This window comes from Ochotona princeps, chromosome 20, assembly GCF_030435755.1.
Source record: "Ochotona princeps isolate mOchPri1 chromosome 20, mOchPri1.hap1, whole genome shotgun sequence".
In the NCBI taxonomy this organism is placed as follows: Eukaryota; Metazoa; Chordata; class Mammalia; order Lagomorpha; family Ochotonidae; genus Ochotona; species Ochotona princeps.
Window position 1 is genome coordinate 31,023,955 of NC_080851.1, and position 20,893 is coordinate 31,044,847.

Consider the following 20,893-nt stretch of genomic DNA (forward strand, 5'->3'; position numbering starts at 1 on the left):
CCAGCTGTTGTGGCCACTTGGGGAGTGAAGCAGTAGATGGAAGATCTTATCATCTATATCACCTTCTCTTTGTAAACCTGCATTTCCAATGAAAATAAATGAGTCTTTTAAAAAATAGATGTCTGTACTTCAGATCTGAGTACCCGGCTTCAGCTGCTGACTCTACTCCCTGCCAGTGAAGCTACTGGAAGGCAGCAGGGACAGTGCAGGTAACTGGATTGTTCCTGCCCATCTGGGTGACCTGGGCTTACATTCCTGGCTCTGGCACCTGCCCAGCCCCTGGCTGTTGTGGGTCACCTATGGAGTGTACCAACAGAGGGGAGCTCTCTCTCTTAGTCTCCCAAACAACAAAACAGGTCAAAATCATGTTTCAAGCAATCAATCAGTGGGGAAAACATGATTAGGTGATAACCTTTAAATTCTTTAGTCAAACACCGCAATCACTCAATGCTGATTACAAAGGTACAGGTAAATGGAAAAACTAATATTTAGTATACTGAATGATGGAATAGCAAATTCACTGGAATGTAGGTGGTTTCCTGGTACAAAGCTTATCATGAGTTATCTCAGCCTTCTTATCTTACAAGCTAATGCAATGTGCATTTTCCCATGCCATGGCCAATTAGTACATACCTTCAAGATTAACCCTCTGAGCTTTCTGTGCCAAGAAATGTGACAATTTCTTTAATGTGAAATTGGGGGGAGCTGTTTTTGGAGGAGCACCCCTTCCTGGGACATCTTTGTGCTTTTTGTCACAATCTTGGTTTCATTTACTTGTGGGAACAATTTCCACTCAGTTCGTTTGACTGCCTACCCAGACTGTCTCTTGAGTGGCCCAGGGTCACAGCTCTGTCAAACCTCCTCTTTTCCAACTCCATCTAAGTTTGGTCCCAAGTTCATTTCCAGTATTACCAATTTTTATCTCTTTGGTATACTTTCAACGTTGGTACTAGATTCTCGTTCCATTACTACTGCTTTAAGTCGGCGTTAGGGATAAGGAGGCCACACAACTATATTCTGAACTGCCTGGGTGGGGCACGAACAACAGACTGCCAAGCCTTTGTCCTAGCTGGAATGTGGAAGATAAGACCTAAATGCTCACTGGTCATCATATCGGCAGTGTAGGCCGTGAGAGCCACACTAAAGCATGTGCAATCACTCAAGGCTAACACACTGTAGTAGCGAGATTTGAGTCACTTTGTTAGGGCAATGATGTTACACAAACAATGCTTGGTAACTGTGTGCAGGTGGAATGTTGTACCTAAAGCAAGCATGTTTTAGGACCTTATATTTATCTACCCATAAATGTTAAAAAAAAATTTGCACTCCTAAAGGTAATTTTATGATGTAAACTGTTGACCAATTCAGGGACCAACTGATCTACTTAGCTGCTTGTCACCTGGAACACAAAGGTGAAGTGAAATTATTCTAACTTATCACTATATCTGACCTTACCATTGGCATTTTGGTCTGTACCTGATTTTCTATTCACCCCACCTAAATATTCTGCTGCCAATGAACCAAGATAAAACACACGGAGCCTGGTGCCACTCCTGGTCCAGGCAGCAGCTTCGGATTCATGAGCTCACTTACTCACAGTGCTGAGACTGCAAGAGGGCCTTGGGTAAGAATGCAAGCGACGACCAATGTGGAGGCAGCCCTGGTAACTGTCGATAGCATCCTCTAGAATAAGGTCAAATATGAGCTCATTTTATTTACACGTGCAAAAATGTAAGTTTATATATCAGAACAGTAAGTAGTAGTTGTGGGTTTTTAAAATAATCCCCACTACGGGTGACATCCAGGAAAGTGGGCAATGCAACATCGCTGAGTTGGAATAGATAAAAACTTTCCAAAAGTGACTTAAGCCAATTATAGTATATCCATACAGTAAGATCTTTAAAACACCAAACTTGCCATTGTAAAGCATATCTGTTTTCATTAAATGTATGTCTACAAGGATTGACATAAACAGACACACCAAAAAAGTTAAAATCACTCAAAAATAATTTCTAGCGGGCCCGGCGGCGTGGCCTAGCGGCTAAAGTCCTCGCCTTGAACGCCCCGGGATCCCATATGGGCGCCGGTTCTAATCCCGGCAGCTCTACTTCCCATCCAGCTCCCTGCTTGTGGCCTGGGAAAGCAGTAGAGGACGGCCCAAAGCTTTGGGACCCTGCATCCGCGTGGGAGACCCGGAAGAGGTTCCAGGTTCCCGGCTTCAGATTGGCGCACATCGGCCCATTGCGGCTCACTTGGGGAGTGAAACATCGGATGGAAGGTCTTCCTCTCTGTCTCTCCTCCTCTCTGTATATCCGGCTTTCCAATAATAATAAAATCTTAAAAAAATAATAATTTCTAGGAATACATTAATCTCATTCCCCTTGTATATCTAGTTTTCAAATTTGAGAAAAAATACAGTTTCCTACTTAACCCTGATTTGCTTTCATCAAATGTAAAACCAGCATTGTTTCTGCAGTTCTATTTTCCACTTAATTTATAGGAAGTTAGACAAGCAGACTTCAGTGCCCATAGCACTGATGCTGTTTCTTCAGTAAAACCCTTGGCGTGCATATACTGCAGCATTTCTGATGAATGTGTTCACAACACACGCTGGGTTTTTTAGACAAACATTTGGAAATTCAAATGCATATACAGAAAAGTGGAAAAGCTATGCATGTACAGCTTAATAAATTTTAATAAGGTAAATCCCACTCTATATCCACCACCAAGTTTCAGCAACAGAATACCAGAGTCTGGAACATTCTTCATGGCTCATGTCAATGACCATGTTATCTTGACAAGAAATTTCACACAGTACAATCCCTTTTTTTTTTAAGATTTTATTATTATTATTGGAAAGCCGGATATACAGAGAAGAGGAGAGACAGAGACAAAGATCTTCCATCCGATGTTTCACTCCCCAAGTGAGCTGCAACGGGCCGGTGCGCGCCGATCCGAAGCCGGGAATCTGGAACCTCTTCCGGGTCTCCCACACAGGTGCAGGGTCCCAAAGCCTTGGGCAGTCCTCGACTGCTTTCCCAGGCCACAAGCAGGGAGCTGGATGGGAAGTGGAGCTGCTGGGATTAGAACCGGCACCCATATGGGATCCCGGGGCGTTCAAGGTGAGGACTTTGGCCGCTAGGCCACGCCACCGGGCCCTACATTCCCTTTATGTCTACAACCTAACAGCTAACATAATGTCACTGGGACTTCTCCATGGTATTCAGTACTGTGCCAGTTCCTCCTCCCTCCAGTTTCAACGCTATGTGAAACTGTTAAGGAATATTTAGATTGCTTTTAGTTTGGGGCTACTATGGATAATGCAGTTCTGAAAATTATTGTAAATCTCTTGGTGGGTTACATATGCACGTACTTCTGCTGAGTATACGCCTAGCAGAAGAATCCCTGGATAACAATGTATATTTCTATACATATTTACCCTGAGGCTGGCACTGTGGCATGCCATCTGCAATGTCACAGCTCCATGCCTTAGAAAGCAGATGACCCAAGTCCTTGGACTCCTGTCACCTACATGACAGACTCAAATGAAGCTCCCACTCCTACCTTTAGCCTGCCCTAGCCCCTGCTACTGCAGCCGTCTGGGGAGTGAGCTAGCAGGTGGATGATCTCTGTCTCCATGTAGCTCTGGTTTTCAAATAAATAAATCTCAAACAATAGCAAAGGGTCCACTGCATTGGTTCAACTGGTCGATCCTCCCCGTCCAAGTGCTGGGATCCCATATGGGCACCAGTTCATGTCCTGGCTGATCCATTTCATCCAGCTCCCTGCTTGTGGCCTGGGAAAGCAGTCGAGGATGGCTCAAGGCCTTGGGACCATGCACCCACACGGGAGACCTGGAAGAAGCTCCTGGCTTCAAATCAGCTCAGCTCTGGCCATTTGGGGAATGAATCAGCAAGTGAAGGCTCTTTCTCTCTGTATCTTTTTCTCTCTGTAAATCTGTCTTTGCAATAAAAATAATAAATCTTTTAAAGCAACAATAAAACCACTAAATGTTTTCTTATCACATTTTTGAATGTCTAAACCTTACAAAACCCTAACAAAAAAGCATTAAAAGATGACATATTCATAATCTATGCCAGGCCAAGTGGCTTAACCCCTTCCGTTTCTTTACATAAACTATATTTTCACGAGCTGCTTCAACTGCAGATGAACAGAGTCAATGGACTCATGGTCAGAGCCACGACCACCTGCTATGGCTGTGGCATTATCTGACTTCTTTCCTGTTCCTTTTTCGGTCTCCTCCTGAACTTAAGAGGCAATCCTGTCCTCCCCTGCAGACTCCTGTTACTCCCCCAGATTTCTGCTTCCTTAGAAAGCTTCCTTAACAAATTTCATTTCAGGGCCAGCATCATGGCATAGTGGGTAAAGCCACCCCAAATGGGCCAACGGTACCAGCTGCTGCACTTCTGATCCAGCACCCTGTTAATGTGCCTGGGAAAGCAGTGGAAGATGCCCAAGCCCTTGGCCCTTGTACCCATGTGAGAGACCTAGAAGAAGCTCCATGGCTTCCTTCCAGTCCGGCTCAGGTCACTGAGGCCATTTGGCACGTGAATCAGCAGGGGAAGACCGCTCTGTCTCTGTCTCCCTCCCATGCCGCCCCCCTTCAGCCCCCACTGCCTTCATCCTCTGCTTTTCATATAAACGTTTTAATACTGTTATTTCACTTCAATAAAAACATGCTAATTATTGCATATTTTTAACTAGACACTTGTATTCTGAGATTTTATTTTCTATTCATTCTCTAAAGGAGGACATCCTCATGCCAGCACAGGTTGTAGCTCACTGTGAGTACCTGCTAAGCTTTTTCTCCCTGAGTCTGACAGATTGAAGGTCCTATGAAAATAACCAGATGGAAGCTCTCTGTGCAGACAACTAGACGGAGCTGGCATTGTGGCACAGCAAGGTAAGCCACCATGGCATTTCATATTGGAGCATCTATTGCAGTCCTAGCTGCTTCATTTCTGATTGAGCTCCCCACTAATGCCTCTGGAAGAGTAACAGAAGGTGGCCCATATGTGGGGTCCCCTGCCACCCACCAGGCAGAATGGGATAGAGTTGCAGGTTCCCAGCCCTGGCACATCCCCAAGGCTTTGAAGCCATCTAGGGAGTATACCAGCAGATGGAAAGTCACTTTCTTTGTCTCTCCATCATTTAGCCTTTTGAATAAATAAAGTAACTCTTGAAACACACACATACCCGTAGGGCAGGTATTTGGTGCAGTTCCAACCTTGGCTGCTCTGCTTCCAACACAGTTCCCTGCCATTGCACCTGGGGCTGGGAGCAGCAGATGATGGCCCTGAGCCCCTGGGTCCCAGGTGCCTACATGGTGACCCAGATGGAGCTCCTGGCTCCTGGTTTCAGCTTGTCCCAGCCCCAGCTGTGGCAGGGTGTCTGGGGACTGAACCAACAGATGAAAGATTTTTCTCTCCTCTGTCTGTGTCTTTCCCATAAATAAATGGATGCATGCATGGATAACTGAATCCTTTTTTGAAAAGATTTATTTTTATTGGAAAGTCAGATATACAGAGAGGAGGAGAGACAGAGAGGAAGGTCTTCCATTTCTTTCTAATTAAGTCTCTGAAACAAGGTATGCATCTTATGCTTAGGGCATATTTCAATTTGGACTTCCTGTCAGAAATACTCGGTCTGTGTTTGTTTCATAAAATAGTCAGGGGCAAAAGTGTGTTCATACCTAAGTTGTTCCAAACACACACGTTTTCTCATAGTGGAATTAAATTTAAATCTACTAAAAGTAAAAGCACAGCTCCTCCTTGGTGCCACCCAAGGAGCTGTCCGTGGCTCAGGCTTGCCCACTGGACAGTGCAAACAGTGTTGACTGCACTGCAATACTGCATGCTTGTTTTTCTGCAGTGTAGGTCCCACCACAGAGAACTTAAACATCCCCCACTACAGAGGCAGAAATGTGTAAAATGTGTAAAATGCCTCTGGAACAGAAAAATCTTTCACCTCGTTAGCTAAAGACATCCTGAGGATGCAAAGTTGTCAGCTGTTTGATGGGACGTGGCAAGTGCAACAACCTAGAAGAGTAAACCGGTAGCACGTGGTCTGACTTTAACCACCACATTCATGCACTTGAAAATTACACATGGCTGTTTACTTAAGAAGCCAGAAATAAACCAAAGAACTGAAGACTGAGTTATAGGAGGGCTTCACACCAGTTGCGTGTAAGCTACTACACCAGGCCCTACAGTCCAACAAGCACACCCACTCTTCAGTTTCATTTCCATGGCAACTATCAGGGAGTTTCACCACTCCAGTTAAGCAGCACCTCAATCCATGGTTCTTTAAATCTTCCATGCCCTTGGCAGATTAGGCCGAATTTTAGGAGAGAGAAATTGGCAACAGTTGACTTCTAACCACATTTATGTATCGCTCATAATCAAAGACATTTTAGATGCACCAAGTTGATCTCTCTGACACTCGCATCCTCAGCCGGGAAGCTGCGCTCCCACACTGGAGACGGCAGTGGGACAGAGCATCCCTGACTGGCAGGTTCCAGAGGATGGAATTCCACAATTAACTGCAGGCACTCTCACCCTGAGCGGCTCTCGTGGAGCAAGATGGGTGGGAGCAGAAAGAAGGGGAAGCTGCTGAAGAATGCAAGATGAGTTCGCAGTCTTTTTCTTCCTCAAGCAGCAGGTGGCCTGTTATCTCATCCACACACAGGGAGTGCCTTCCAGAATAGCAGCACAGACCACAAGGATGGAAACACTCTGTCTGGTGGTCTGAAACCAACTGTGACAGTGCAAAGAACGGAAGAGGGGGCAAAAAAACCACTGCCTTGCAGCATTAACTACTCCACAGTCAGCAACCATGCATTTAGAATTCACATCGACTCTGCACAGAAGGCACTCCTGTGGCTGGAAGAGGATCTCAAACTCCCTTCACTGCTGCACCAACATGTCACTCTTGGACTATCACTGGCAGCTTTTTATTTTCCTAATAATGCACACTGAAAAACCATGTGAAAGCACTGGGCGTGAAATTGATCTGTTGGGACTTTAGCTAGGGTAACAAGAAGCCTGCAAAGAAATGACCTCTTTGAGCACCATTTAGCAATAATACATCCGCCAAAACATCAAAATGCACCAGAAATTGCATTAGGTAAAAGCTGGCAGGTTGTGAGAACCATGATACACTTCGGCCACACCAATGTCATAGGGCTAGCTCACTCTAGCGGGCATGCAGCTCATCTCTTGTTAACACAGAGTAAACCAGTAAGGCCGTGAGTGATTTGGTTCCAAAATCTATTCATTCAGCAATGAATCAAATGCTAGGACTGTGTAAAATACCTTCAACTCAAGGATTTCGATTTCCTGCCAATGGATACTCTGAGTGAGGTAGGTAAGGGGAAGACCACAGTAAATCACATTGGTACAAAAGACAATGCTTTGGGGCCCGGCGGCGTGGCCTAGCGGCTAAAGTCCTCGCCTTTAAAGCCCCGGGATCCCATATGGGTGCCGGTTCTAATCCCGGCAGCGCCACTTCCCATCCAGCTCCCTGCTTGTGGCCTGGGAAAGCAGTTGAGGACGGCCCAGTGCATTGGGACACTGCACCCACGTGGGAGACCCGGAAGAGGTTCCAGGTTCCCGGCTTCAGATCGGCGCGCACCGGCCCATTGCGGCTCACTTGGGGAGTGAAACATCAGATGGAAGATCTTCCTCTCTATCTCTCCTCCTCTGTATATCTGACTGTAATAAAATGAATAAATCTTAAAAAAAAAGACAATGCTTTGTAGCACATGGAAATCACGACAACACAAAGGGTGACTTCGAGGGCACACACTGTGAGCCCACCACCCTATCTTATTAATAAGGCGTGAGCTCTGAAAGTTGAGTGGAGAAAACTGGTAACAGGAACATGTTAAAGTAGCCTCGGGTGCCAGCTCAGGACTTTATTACCAGCATTGTGGCCTAGCAAGTCAACCTGCCAGCTGCAATGCTAGCAGCCCATCTGGGCACCAGTTCAGGTTCCAGCTGTTCCACTTCCAATCCAGCTCTCTGATAATGGCCTGATCCAAGAGCTTAGGCCCTTGTCACCTACATGTGACACCCCAGTGAGGCTCCCAGCCCTTAGCTTTGACCTGGTTCGGCACTGGCTGTGACAGCCACTTGAGTGAAAAATAGACAGAAAATGTGTATGTCTCATTGTCTGTCTCTATAACTCTGACGAATAGAGAGAGAGGCGCTGGCATGGGCATATGCACCTTGTAGAAGGCAGACACAGGTGGGGAGGGGTCAGTCCCAACAGCTTTGGTAAGAGGAAAAAATGCAATAGCTTCACTGCCTTATATTTCATACAATTAACATTGTGTTTATTGTGCTTAAAGAATATGAAGACAAGACAAAAATGCCATCCCCACTTCACATTTAGGCATCTCTCTTTTAGCTTAGACCTTAAAAATTCATTTTGCATTGCAGACTTTTGGATTCCCAAGGTCACCAGGAAGGAACACCGGGAATAGACCCATGTCCTTCACCTCACAGGGTCACTATAGCCGGAGGGACCAGCTGGCATTAACAAGGACGTCCCTGTGGGATGAGAGGAGGGGATTCCAAACTACCAAGTTGAAAATTCTTCATTTTTATAAATAGCCACTTTTGCGATATATGAATATGTAAGAGATGGTAGAGGGGACTCTTAGTTAAAAATTAGGGGGATTTGGTTTGCAAAATCACCGAAAAGTGAGCATGAACAGGTGATATAGTCCTTGACAGAGACCCTCTGGTTGCCAACGTGGATCATCACTTCTGCTATGCACAGCCAGCCTGCACTCATGTCATTCATGACAACAGCCAGTCAATCCCACGGAGGCCCAAGGTTTAAAACTGAATGAGAGAAAATCATCAAGATAACTACCATATCCAAAGAAGGGCAATATTTGGGAAGACACAGCATGAAGAGGCTCATCTCCCACAGCAAATGGCAGTTCCTCATTTACAGGAAGGGGAGTTCTCCCAGAAAAGGCACCTGGGCAAAAGCCCGCACAAGCTTCGCTTCTAGATCACCGGGGACGACAAACAACAATGGCGTGTAACAACTTTCAGAGACAGAATGTGGGAGGCAAGGAGCAGGAGTGAGGAAAGGCAGGCGTGTTTCCAAGCATGGAGCAACAGCTGCCGTGGGATTGGGACAACGTCTGTCTCCAAACTGAGACTCTCAGATATCTTCAGCTACTGTGCTCTGCTGGGTCCCTGAAATGCAGCTGTGGCAAGCAGCAGGTGAGGGGTGTGTGTTTTTGCATATGGGGGGAGAATCAGCAGGTTTGAGGACAAGTCTGAAATGACACGGATGCAACTCAATGAGAGTCCTAAAGGCCAGTCCAGTGGGATCACTATGAAGGCTCGTATGTGCTGAGGCAGCAGAAGGGAAGGACCAGCCAGGTGACCCATTTCCCCCTGGCGAAAGCAGCCAGCAGGGAGGAGGGCTGCAATGGCTGCTCAGGCCTTGCTGTAGAATTATGGGGACTTTGCAGCCAACCTCCTCTCCCCTCGCAGCTATCTTTAGGACCTTAAACCTCACATCATCACCTTCCCTGAGCCCAGGGTGGCCCCCTCCCTCCCCCTACCCCATGACAGCAGAGTCCTCAGTGCAGATTTTCTGGTGCCTGGCACCCGGGAGATGACAGATGGCATTTGGCAATGAAATAGAAACTGGGACATTCCTTAGCTCGTGTAGTATGAGACTTTAAAAAAAAAAATTCTTTTTACCTGTTTGGGCTGAGCTCCCTTGGAGAGGATGTCAAGTAAATCAGCCGAAGAGATGAAGTAGAAGCGAGGAAAAGCGACACGCTTGGTTTCCAGGTATTCAGCCAGAGCTTTTTCACAGAGAGCCAGCCTGCAGGGATGACAAGTGTTCATCACCCTGTCTCGCTCATTTGGTCTTGACGACCTCAATCAAACTGAGATGGCTCTTGCCCGGTATCCCATGCATTGCCATGTACTCTGTTTAATTTGGAGCTCAAACCCTCTTCTGTGATGTCATCAACTTGCCTGTGATGCAAGCATACTTCAATTCCTAGAAGAGCAGGTATCCACAGAAAGTGTTTTCATGACATGATTTTTCCCTGAAGAAGTCTCTCCTGTGTGTGGATTTCAAAGTTCTCTGCATTGATCTGCACTTCTCTCTTCATTCTATTTGCCCATGAGCTTTCTGAAGTAGTCTAGACTATGAGTCACGCCAAGCAGGAGTTGCACACACTCCCCATTGGCTGTGGGTAGATATGGATCAGACTTCACTCCGTGTCGCAGAGCACTTTCCCTGATGACACGTCTGAGCTGGCTTTAGCTCGGCTCAGCCTCTGCATAGAATGCACTGGATGTGACATAGCTAGATCAGAGCTGCACCAATGGCGATCCTCCCACTCCAATATGTCTTAAGATTCAGAGTGAGGCCCACTCTGCTGTCCTGGCCAGGGCAGAAACTGGAGGCCAAACCCCAAAGACCACTGGCTCCCCCAGATAATTAGCTTCACTAGACATACACCCTTTTATCTCTTCAGAACAGACATATGACATAGTTTTGCTATGTTACAAATACTTTCATCTGAATCTTCTCCCAACCTCGTAACAAAGAAGTCATCACAACTTCCCATGAACTCACTGTAGTAACCAGCCTGCCCAGTTTTACTGTTTCTTATGACCACTATCTACCGTGGAACTGAATGGGAAAATCACTTTAAAATGGCTTTTAAGGTCAGGTGCTAATATGCTCTCTGAGGATAATGCCTAGAAAAAACAAAGTATTCATAAACCTAAGGACTCAAAATAACTGATAGCAATAGAGGCTCAATGTTTTCAGGATAGTTTGATGAGAATTGGGCCATTATAGAAATGTTGATAACATTTTCTAATTTTACTCTCTTAACAGTCCTTTCAGAAAACAGAAGTTCATTTACATGAACTCATATTACCTAATCTGCAAAATTATAAACCAAAACCTGACTTGTAAGAGGCCGCACCTACACAATGTTAAACAGTGTCGGGTAAATCCAAGAGCTTCTATGAAATGCCAGTAAACTTAACAATATTCCATAGGTGCAGTCTTACCTATACTGTAAATCTTTGAGTTTTTCGTAGAGGTTAGGTCTGCAGGTGGCTTCCAAAACGTTTTTTATGTTGGCTGTCTTGAACATTAACTCCTGCATGGAAGTATAACATGGAGCCATAAGTACTAGAAATGTCTGTTTCCAATCATTTTGGCGATTAAAACCGTGAGGAAACAAGGAGAGGGTGACTTCTAGAAATGCCTGACACCACATCTGCCATTTTTGCTTTTAAATTTGCGGAAGATTAAATACAACTTAAAAAAAATGGGACAAAAAGAAGATGGTACAGGCAGGCTAGCTCTCTACAGAAAAAAATGTGGGCCCACACCAAATTTGTCTTATCTGAAACAACAAAAATTAACAGAGAAAAAGAAAAGGAAGGAGGAAAGAGAAATAAAGAATAGAGAGCCTAAAAGCTTACAGAGCAGCACAAAACAATTTCTTCTTTCTTCCTGAAAATATATGCAAATGAGAATACTCTCAGGATCTCCGCTTTGGGCAGAAAAAAAGAAAATCTTTTAAATTTATTTTTGTTTATGTGAAAGGCAGAGAGGCACAGATCTTCCATTTGCTGGAACACTCTCCAAATTCCCAAAACATCCAGGCCTGGACTGGCCTGAAGTTCAAGAGTTTGGAAGTGAATCCACGTCTCCCCACTGGGCAGGACTTGAGCCGTCGCCACCGCCAGTTAAGACACAAACCCAGGCACTCCAGCTCAGTCTGTGGCTGTCCCAAGATACAGCGAATCTGCTCAAAGGCCTGCACCAAAAGAAGAAAAAAAGTCAAATCCTCATTAAAAAACAAACCGAACTTCAGCAACTACTGTGTGCTCAAAGTGCCTCCAATCACTTGCCTTTACCTTGCACACATTTTCATGTGCTCTCCTAAGAAACAGCAAAAACAAACTGGTAATACGGCTTGTTACTAATCCAGTCTGCGACTTACAAAGATAAGCTTATATACTTCTCTTCCTGAAGGGGTTGGCGAATGTTGGCCCATGGGGAAAGTGGGCAAGAAGAGAATAGAACCCATCCTCAACCAACCTTAAATTCAGCATCTGCTCCGTCGAATCTCCCGGCATCTGCCACAAGCTGGGTTCGAATGTCTTCTGAAAGCACAAAAATGCTTTCCAGGTGAGACCAACTTCTCTGGACTTCCATCCACACGCACATGACTGAGTCCGCTACGTTCAACTTATTCTGCCAGCTTAAGACTTGCTCCGTGAAATATTCCACACACTTGCTCTGGAGAAGTGCTTGCAACTGAACCTACAAGAAAGGCCACCCACGGTCAGCAGCAGCGGAACGGATGGACTGTGCCTGCCAGAAGGGCGGGACCCTTGGGTCACGGAGGTACCGCCTGGAGCCAGTGTTCGATATACAGTTTTGCCAAATGAGTGAAGGAGTGAATTAATGGCAGTAAATATTTACTTCTGTGAAAATTCACCACCACCAGAGAAAACAGATCAATATAGGAGCTGCATTTAATATGTCTTCTACAAGAACACCATGCATCTGTCCTCAGGCAGAAAGAAAATATTTGTGCATCAGAGTGCAGCTTTAGAAATGAAGTATTCCTTCATAACTCTTCTCCTGGTCTCTGCCTATTAATCATTCCAAGACTGTGTGTGTGTGTGTGTGTGTGTGCACGTGCTCTGTACCCTCAAGCATCCATCTTCTTTCCTTTCCACTTTTCTACTAAGCTCCACAGGCTGCTCTTGCATGCAGCATGGCTGGCGCTACAGACCACTGTGACACTGAAATCTCAGAAAGTCACTGCGTCCATTCTCATCCTGATTCTCCTTCCTTGCAGGGTCAGAAGCTCCTTGCCAGCTCTTTGCAATCTCCCCATGCTCATTGCCTATTCCACAGCATCCTACTGCTGGTACTTCTCTGGCAATCTGCCGGCTGCCTCCTCCCCTTGCCACAGTGCAGCCCCTTCTGAAGCTCTCACCCCGGCTGGCTCACCTTCTTCCCTTCTCTTGACCTTGCTTGCAAATTTTCAGGATGCAACAACGACCTTCCAACCTGCAGCTCCAGGGTGAACCTCCAAGCCCAGCTCTGGTCTGACTTTCCACCTGCACGTTAACGTTCCCTGCGACGAACCTACCAAGAGTCGCAGCATCACTCAGCACCTGTCATCTTGTAAGTGCCTCTGTCCGCTAGCACCCACCCTGCCATAGCTGCTCAACTTTCTTCTGCATGATGCATCCCTTCCACCTTTCTCATCTCATGTCCAAAGAGCTGCCAACCCTGAAATTTTAGAACTTAAGACCATACACACTTGTGCTTATTCCCATACAGAAAAATCTATATTCCAAACAAACTACACTCCTAAGACGACCTTTGAAGGACAGGTGCTTTATGACGTTAGTAATACAGTCTCCGCTGCTGCACATGATTTGCAGGTGGTCATGCGATGTTAAGTACCAGCCCATCCTATAAAACGTAGTACAAGTACCATTGGCTCATATGGCCCTGGCTGAGTCTTCCATCCTTCCCAATTAGTGAGGCTTCCTAGCTCTTCTAAATCTCCTTGGACTTCTTCAGTGTGACTCCCTCTTCAGTGTGTCTCCCTCTTCAAGTACAAGGTCCTGGAGAACAAGTGTTTATATCTTTGAATCCCAAATGGTCCTACATCTAGTGTCTAAATAGATGCTCCAGGAATAAATGCATGATAAGCACTGGATCTCAGGGGAAATTTTTTCTAACATCACAATTTATAACAAAAAGACCTAATCACAAAAACATAGTCTTCAAGAACTTGCAAAAAATGGCATATTATTTTAAAAGTTGTACGTGGATTTCAATTTGGTACAAGACATATTTTAATTCAATTTTCCACAAACCCTTTAAAATATCTTCATTTATACACCCAACATCAGTGAATCTTAATATGAATAAATTGGTTAAGATACTCTGTTACACAGTAATAATAAGGGAGTCCCATACTTTTCCAGCAATGTACTGATCATAGATAGAAAATCAATTGGGAAACAGTAATATCGAAAAACATTTTAGACATAACAGACCTGATCTATCCAGAACATTCTATCCAACCAGCAGGAGGAGAGTGATGGTCCACACATACATGGAACACGCTCCAGAACTGGTTAGGACGTAAGTCTCAGCAAATTTAAAAGACAGAAATCATGTCAAGGATTTCTGATCATAATGGAATGCATCTAGAAATCCGAAAGTGGTGAAACTTGGGAATTTTTTCAAAAACACGTGAAAATTAAGTAACATACTTTTGAACAACCAGAAATTTAAAAATATCTTGAGACAAATCAAAATGGAAATAGATTAGAACAAAGTAGCCAAATGTAGCAACTGCAGTCCTAAGAGGGAAGTCTGATAATAGCTGGTTATATCAAAAAAACAGAAAGGCAAGGGCATTTGGTACAGTTACCAAGGCACCACTGGCACACCCACATCAAATCACCTGGGTTTGAGTTATGGCTCCCCACTGAACTCCAGTGCCCAGCCACCGCACACTCCAGGAGGCAACAGACCTGGCTCAACCTCCGGGGTCCTTGACACCCACATGGGAGACCGGGATCGGGTGCCCAGCTCCTGGCTTTGACCTGGCCAGCCCTTCTGCTGTGTTTGCAGGTATTTGAGAACTGAATCAATGAACAGATTTCTGTTCTTCCCTCTCTTCTCTCACACTACTCCTCCCCCAGTATATAAAAACATAAATAAAATGTTTAAAAATGGTAAATATTTCAATTTGATGTTACAACTTCAATAACTAGAAAAAAGAACAGATTAAACTCTAAATTGCTGAATTGGAAATGGAGCAGCTAGGACAAAAACCAGTGTCCATATGAGAAGTGGGTGTCACAGGTAGTAGCTTAATGCACTAGACCACAATGTGGAATATACTACCTCTTTAATCTCTTTGCAGAAATCCTGCTTCCATTCTTGTATCTTATCTTTGCATCTGCTTTGAATTCACCCCTTGTACCAAGAACCTGGCATAAGTCCAGCTGGACACTGACATCTCACTCCGTCACATCTACACTCCCACGTTCACACTGCAGCACTATTCCCCATGGCTAAAAGGCGGAGGCAACCTGGGTCACCAACCTCAGATGAAGAAATCCAGCCAATGTGGTTAGCGTACACAACGAAAGACTATTCGGTCTTTTAAAAAGGTGGTGGGGGGTTGGGAGCTTGGAAGGGAGGGCAGGCTCCTACCCCTAGGAACAATGTGGATGAATGTGGAGTGTATGGTAAGTGAAATAAGCCCAGTACAGAGAAACAAACGCCACATGCTCTCATGTCCTCCATGTGCAATCTAAAAAACTGAACTCACAGAGAACCGACAATAACAGGCACAGGACAGGGAGCTGCAGGAGATGCCTATCAATGGGTTTATCAAGTCCTAGACAGGAGGAATCCGTTGTAGTGAGCCACTGCACAGATCGCTAACTGTAATAAATAATGATGATGGGCCTGGCGACGTGGCCTAGCGGCTAAAGTCCTCGCCTTGAATGCCCAGGGATCCCATATGGGCGCCGGTTCTAATCCCGGCAGCTCCACTTCCCATCCAGCTCCCTGCTTGTGGCCTGGGAAAGCAGTCGAGGACGGCCCAATGCATTGGGACACTGCACCCGCGTGGGAGACCTGGGGGAGGTTCCAGGTTCCCAGCTTCGGATCGGCACGCATCAGCCATTGCGGCTCACTTGGGGAGTGAATCATCGGACGGAGGGTCTTCCTCTCTGTCTCTTCTCCTTTGTGTATATCTGGCTGTAATAAAATGAATAAGTCTTTAAAAAATAAATAAATAAAATAAATAATGATGCACTGTATACCTCAAAATCATCAGAGGAGGGGCTAGCATGTGGCACAGTGGGAAAAGTTGCCATCTGCTATGCTGGCATCCCAAGTGGACACTGGTTTGAGGCCCAGCAGCTGCACCACTTCTGATGCAGCTCCCTGTTGATGAGCCCGGGAAAGCGAAGGAGGACAGCCCAAGTGCTTGGGCCCCTGTCACCAAAGTGCGAGACCCAGATGAAGCTCCTGGCTTCAGCCTGGCCCAGTGCTGGTAGCTATGGCCATCTGGGGAGTGAATCAGTGGATGGAAGACCTCGGTGTCTATGTTACTTTGACTTTCAAAATAAGTGATGAAAATATGTAAAATGACAGGCTTGGTAATGGCCTGAGTTAATCACTGCACATTATAAATATATATATGAAAACATCACAATATAGACAACATAGGCAATTAATAAATCTAAACAAGGACATTTTGAAATCTAATAAAAAACACACATCTTACTTGGTTATGCTCTAGAGTTTCATACAGTTGTTCATCAGACTTCAGCAGTGGGACGCCTGTTCGGTAATGAACTTCGTAAGAAAATTCCATGGTCGCCCATGTCTGGCTGATTTCATTAATAACCTAGTGATCAACAGTGTAAATTCACTCGTGGGCATTAGAGTTCAATTCAGACCCATATCTACCTATTATCCAATTTTTTTTTCCTACAGTATCCCAAAATACAGATTACTACCAAACTTAATGGGCCTCAACTTTTTTTTTTTTTGTAATCCGAAATATTTCTGGTGAAGAAGTTTGGAAGATGAATCCCATCACCTCAAAGGAACAAGCTTCATCCTAGGGCCAAGATTCTACTAAATCCTAGTTTTAGTACATCCCAAAATAGAACACCTTCCTAAGGCACATAAATGAGGATTCCGAAAGTTGATGATTCTTTACAAAATAGCCAGCAGGGGATGATCAGCGTCCTGAGTGTGGAATGTCAATACTCTCTACCCCCTGCATTAGGTTCTTCACCTCTACCTCCATTTTCTCACCTGTGAATCAGTGATAATTACATTACCTTTTCAAGCGAGTAAAGCGGGGAAAACAGATAAAGCACCTGCTACAAAGGGTAAACAGTCGAGGGTCCCCTAGTGACAGGGACATGACATGAGGACGACACTGGTAGGCTAGTGCATCCCTGAGTGATCACTGCACAGTGTACTGCACACACCAGCAGGACTCTGTCAACAGACAACACTTGTCCGAAGAGACCGTTCTCCATGCAGTCCATGCCCGCCTGCAATGCAGACTCCTCAGTCCATGGCATAGGACAGTATAAGGATTTTCTATTATCAGGATCAGCTATGGGGTCAGTCCTCTTGTCATATATACTCACTGTGTTTGATAACAATCCCACCTTTTGCCCAAGTCATACAATCAATAAACAGCTAAGAAGCAACTCAAACGTGTGTGTCCACACACCCGGGTCATGGAAAGATTTCTTCCAGAATGGGCTTCTATGCTTATGATGAGACTGGCTATCGAGGAAACACAAGCTCCGGGCCACTACCTTCTCAGTGCCCAGTTCTTTCACTGCTTTGTCCACTATCTTTTGGACATCGTCTTCTACTCGATGCAGCTGCAAGGCCAACAGATCCGCCAAAGTCGTCCCTTCACTGATTGTAAATGTGATCTGATTGAGAAGGAACAGAAGCAAAAATGTAGATCCTCCATGTTTTACCCACAGGCTAGTCTACAATACACTCACAACAGTTCTGAGACCTGTCAAATCCTGAAAGATGTGAACAAAGATTTCCCCTTCACCCTCCCAGTTCCTGGGAAGTCACCCACTGGCAGCTGGGGCCAAGATGATGTCACGCTCATGCTACAATCACTCCTTTCACTGCATGGCCTCTGCCTGTCAGCACGTTTCTTATCTCCCATCTCACAAAACCCATTGTTACAGGGAATCTCACTATTCATTTATTACAGTTTGGTTGAAATCCCAGGTATCAGATAGCACTTCATCCATCTTTTCTTCCTGAAGTGCCCTATTCATTGAACAGAATTCCCACTTGCTCATGTGACTTAACCTACTTTTATCATTAATTCAACTGTAGTTCCTTGGCAAAAAAAATGACCTTATTCATAATGTTAATTCATTATTCATTTCCATCACATGAGAAATATTTCACATTTATTTCCCCCATTCTTGTGTTGACTCTGCCACTACCTGGTCTCAATTTTCCCTACATTCCCCTAACTCAACTGCAGATGAAAGCTGATTCCTCCTAAGAGTATCTGCTTCTTAAAACCCAGAGCCTTCGCATACTCTCCTAGTCAGTTAACAATGCTCAGCGCCATCTGCTCCTCTGCAAGAAGGGTCTACTGGTATTTTTCCAGGATGTGGGATTTCCATGCTATATACCCAAACCTTAAAAGGTCATGGGAAACAACTATTATTGATAGTCACTGTCTATATTCTTACTAACTAGAGTCTTTTTAAATTTTGCTTATTAAGCTTTTATTTGGTTGGGGTAGGGTGGGGACAATGTCCTGGGCATGAGCCAGCATTGTGGCACAGTGAGATAAGCCACCACATGCAACACTGGCATCCTGTAAGGACACTGGTTGCTAGCCACCTGCTGATGATTCTGGGAATGCAGCTAAAGACAACCCAAACACTTGGGCGCCTGAATCCATGTGGGAGACCCAGATGGCAATCCAAGCTCCTGGCTTCAGCCTGGCACAGTTCTGGCTGATGCGACCATTTGAGGAGTGAAGCAGCAGGTAGAAGATCTCATTGTAATGCTGTCCTTCACATAAGAAAACAAGTAATTTCTGGGAAAACCAGATAAGGGCCACCCTACCTTTGCATCACATTTAGTGGAAACATCTTCCTAGACGTGCAATGAGGCTGCGCTGCTTTACCATCCTGGGATCACCTTAGAAGCTTCCTTGTTCTCACCTACCTGCCTAAAGATGCACCCTTTGCTCTCTTACAGGAAGGAGTGACCGAGATGTTCAGAGGCAATGCTGGGGAGGAATTTTATTGGCAAAAATGAAAGGCTGGATGGGGGAGCAGGGCATGCCATCTGCCCTGAGTTAGAAGCTTCATGAGGTAGGTTTCTCTGAGTGAATTAATCAGTCCATTTCCAAGTCCATGTGTAAGAGTCAAGGGACAACATGTCTCTAGGGATCATCCATGGAGTGCCTGCAGCTTTTATGGCTGATATTTCATCTCCGATTTCCATGCGGAATGTCACCTGGGATTTCACAGCAGGGCCAACTGAGGCCCAAAGGACAGGTCCTTGCCCGAGAGGTCAAAGATTCTAAAGGAGAGTGGTGAGGGTATGCACCCCTCGCTGCATCGCCCCCGCCCCAGCTCCCCTCCTCCATGGAGCCTTTCTGTACAGTGGGTCCCACGAACTGTTCGGTTGCCCAGCGAGAAGCTTCTTTTACATATTGTAAACTCACCGAGGTCACCTGGTCTCAGAATCAATTGTAGAGCTGGCATGTTTGCTTCTCTGTAGATACACACAGGCAAGAAAACACAGCCTGGAATGCCTGAGAACAGCTGGCACCAAAAATTACAACCATGGACAGAGACCATTGTAAAATGAACTGGGAGGAGCCACAAGAACCCCTCTGCCCCTGAAATCAGGGCGATGCCTTCTGATCCTCTTCCCAGCAAGATCCTTTGCAATCATTTGGTGCCACATAAACATGCCTTCCTATGATGCCACTTGTTCCTTGCAACATTCCTCTGAGTGCACCAAGGTATTTTTACTAATCAAACAGTAAGACTCAAACTAGAGAGGTTACTTGCTTCAGGTCACAAAGCTAGCATCAGTTAAGAGAGGGTGAGAGAGAGAATCTATATATAATCCAGTCCACAGGTCCTCCTCAAGGAACTTGACCTCCTGCACTTGATTAGAGGCCCATGCACCAACTCCACCCTATCCCAGTTGATACAAATCAGGGACCCACACTTGATAGTCACACTGATTCAATTAGTGAGACTAATACTGACCCCCACAGCATCCATCAGCTGCTGCCAGTGCCGGGCCCTGAGGGCAGGGCTCTGCAACTCTGTGACAGCTCTCAGCGAGGTCATCGTGTCCTTCACTGTACTCTCCAGGCCCCGGTAAGCCTCCCAGACATGGACTTCCTTGTCCAGTGACCAGATTTCCTAAATAGGAGAAGAAGAAAGTCCAGGTCTAGAGATATAATCATGCGCTGAAAAATCCTGCCTCTTCTGGAAGAATCAACAGTTCTCCACTCTTGGATCTGGAGGGAAAGTGAGGACATTGAGCCCTGAGGCTGAGGACTGTGTACCCAGAGAACTGGATCGGGGACTTATTCACGCACATATTATGCACCCATTGTGTGCAACTCACTTGGCTACACTGGCGTCTAATCCACAAGATCTAACTGGATATTCCATGAGAAAAACCACAGAGCAGTATATGTAGGGAACTAATGGTGTCCACAGGACAGGTGTGATAAGAAATGTTTTTTTCTATAAAAATAAAGCAGACCTCAATATTACCTGTATTATGGAGAACGCTTTGTCTCCCAACACCTGACTCAGTCAAATGGCAGCCAGGAAACACAGGCTACCTGTGGGAGTTCACTCCTTGGAACGAACCATTCCATGATTTTAGAATGTGTCCAAGACAACTATTGGCTTGCTGTCCCATTGACCCAGAAGGCAACATCAGCAACTGGGAACAAGAAAACTCGGGGTAAAACAACCCACTGTCAGCACAAAGCAAAGGACAATGTCAACTGTTTACAAAATCTAAAACAAAATAAAACAAAACAAAAACAAAGATCTGCAGTTGAGTGGGGTGTTCAGCTCTCACTCTGAACTGACACAACTGAATGGTTGACAAAACAAGTTGCGAAAAAATTTGAGCCCCTAGCTGTTGCAGCCATTGGGGGAATGAACCAGCAGAAGGAAAGTCTGTATTATTCTTTCTCTGTGTGTTTTCTCTCCCTTAAACAAATGGGGAGAAAACATACAGG

At 45.3% G+C, this 20,893-nt stretch overlaps 1 protein-coding gene across 1 annotated transcript in view; it reads right to left on the minus strand.

The window, feature by feature from the left end:
• Positions 1-20,893, minus strand: part of DNAH11 (dynein axonemal heavy chain 11) — a 268,709-nt gene that overhangs the window by 187,864 nt on the left and 59,952 nt on the right. Inside the window, exons 23-28 of the mRNA XM_058678278.1 lie at positions 19,896-20,054; positions 17,433-17,555; positions 16,376-16,498; positions 12,133-12,357; positions 11,091-11,182; positions 9,753-9,879 (exon numbers count right to left, since the gene is read on the minus strand). Of these exons, the coding sequence (XP_058534261.1) occupies positions 9,753-9,879; positions 11,091-11,182; positions 12,133-12,357; positions 16,376-16,498; positions 17,433-17,555; positions 19,896-20,054 (849 nt within the window). The remainder of the gene's footprint in view (positions 1-9,752; positions 9,880-11,090; positions 11,183-12,132; positions 12,358-16,375; positions 16,499-17,432; positions 17,556-19,895; positions 20,055-20,893) is intronic.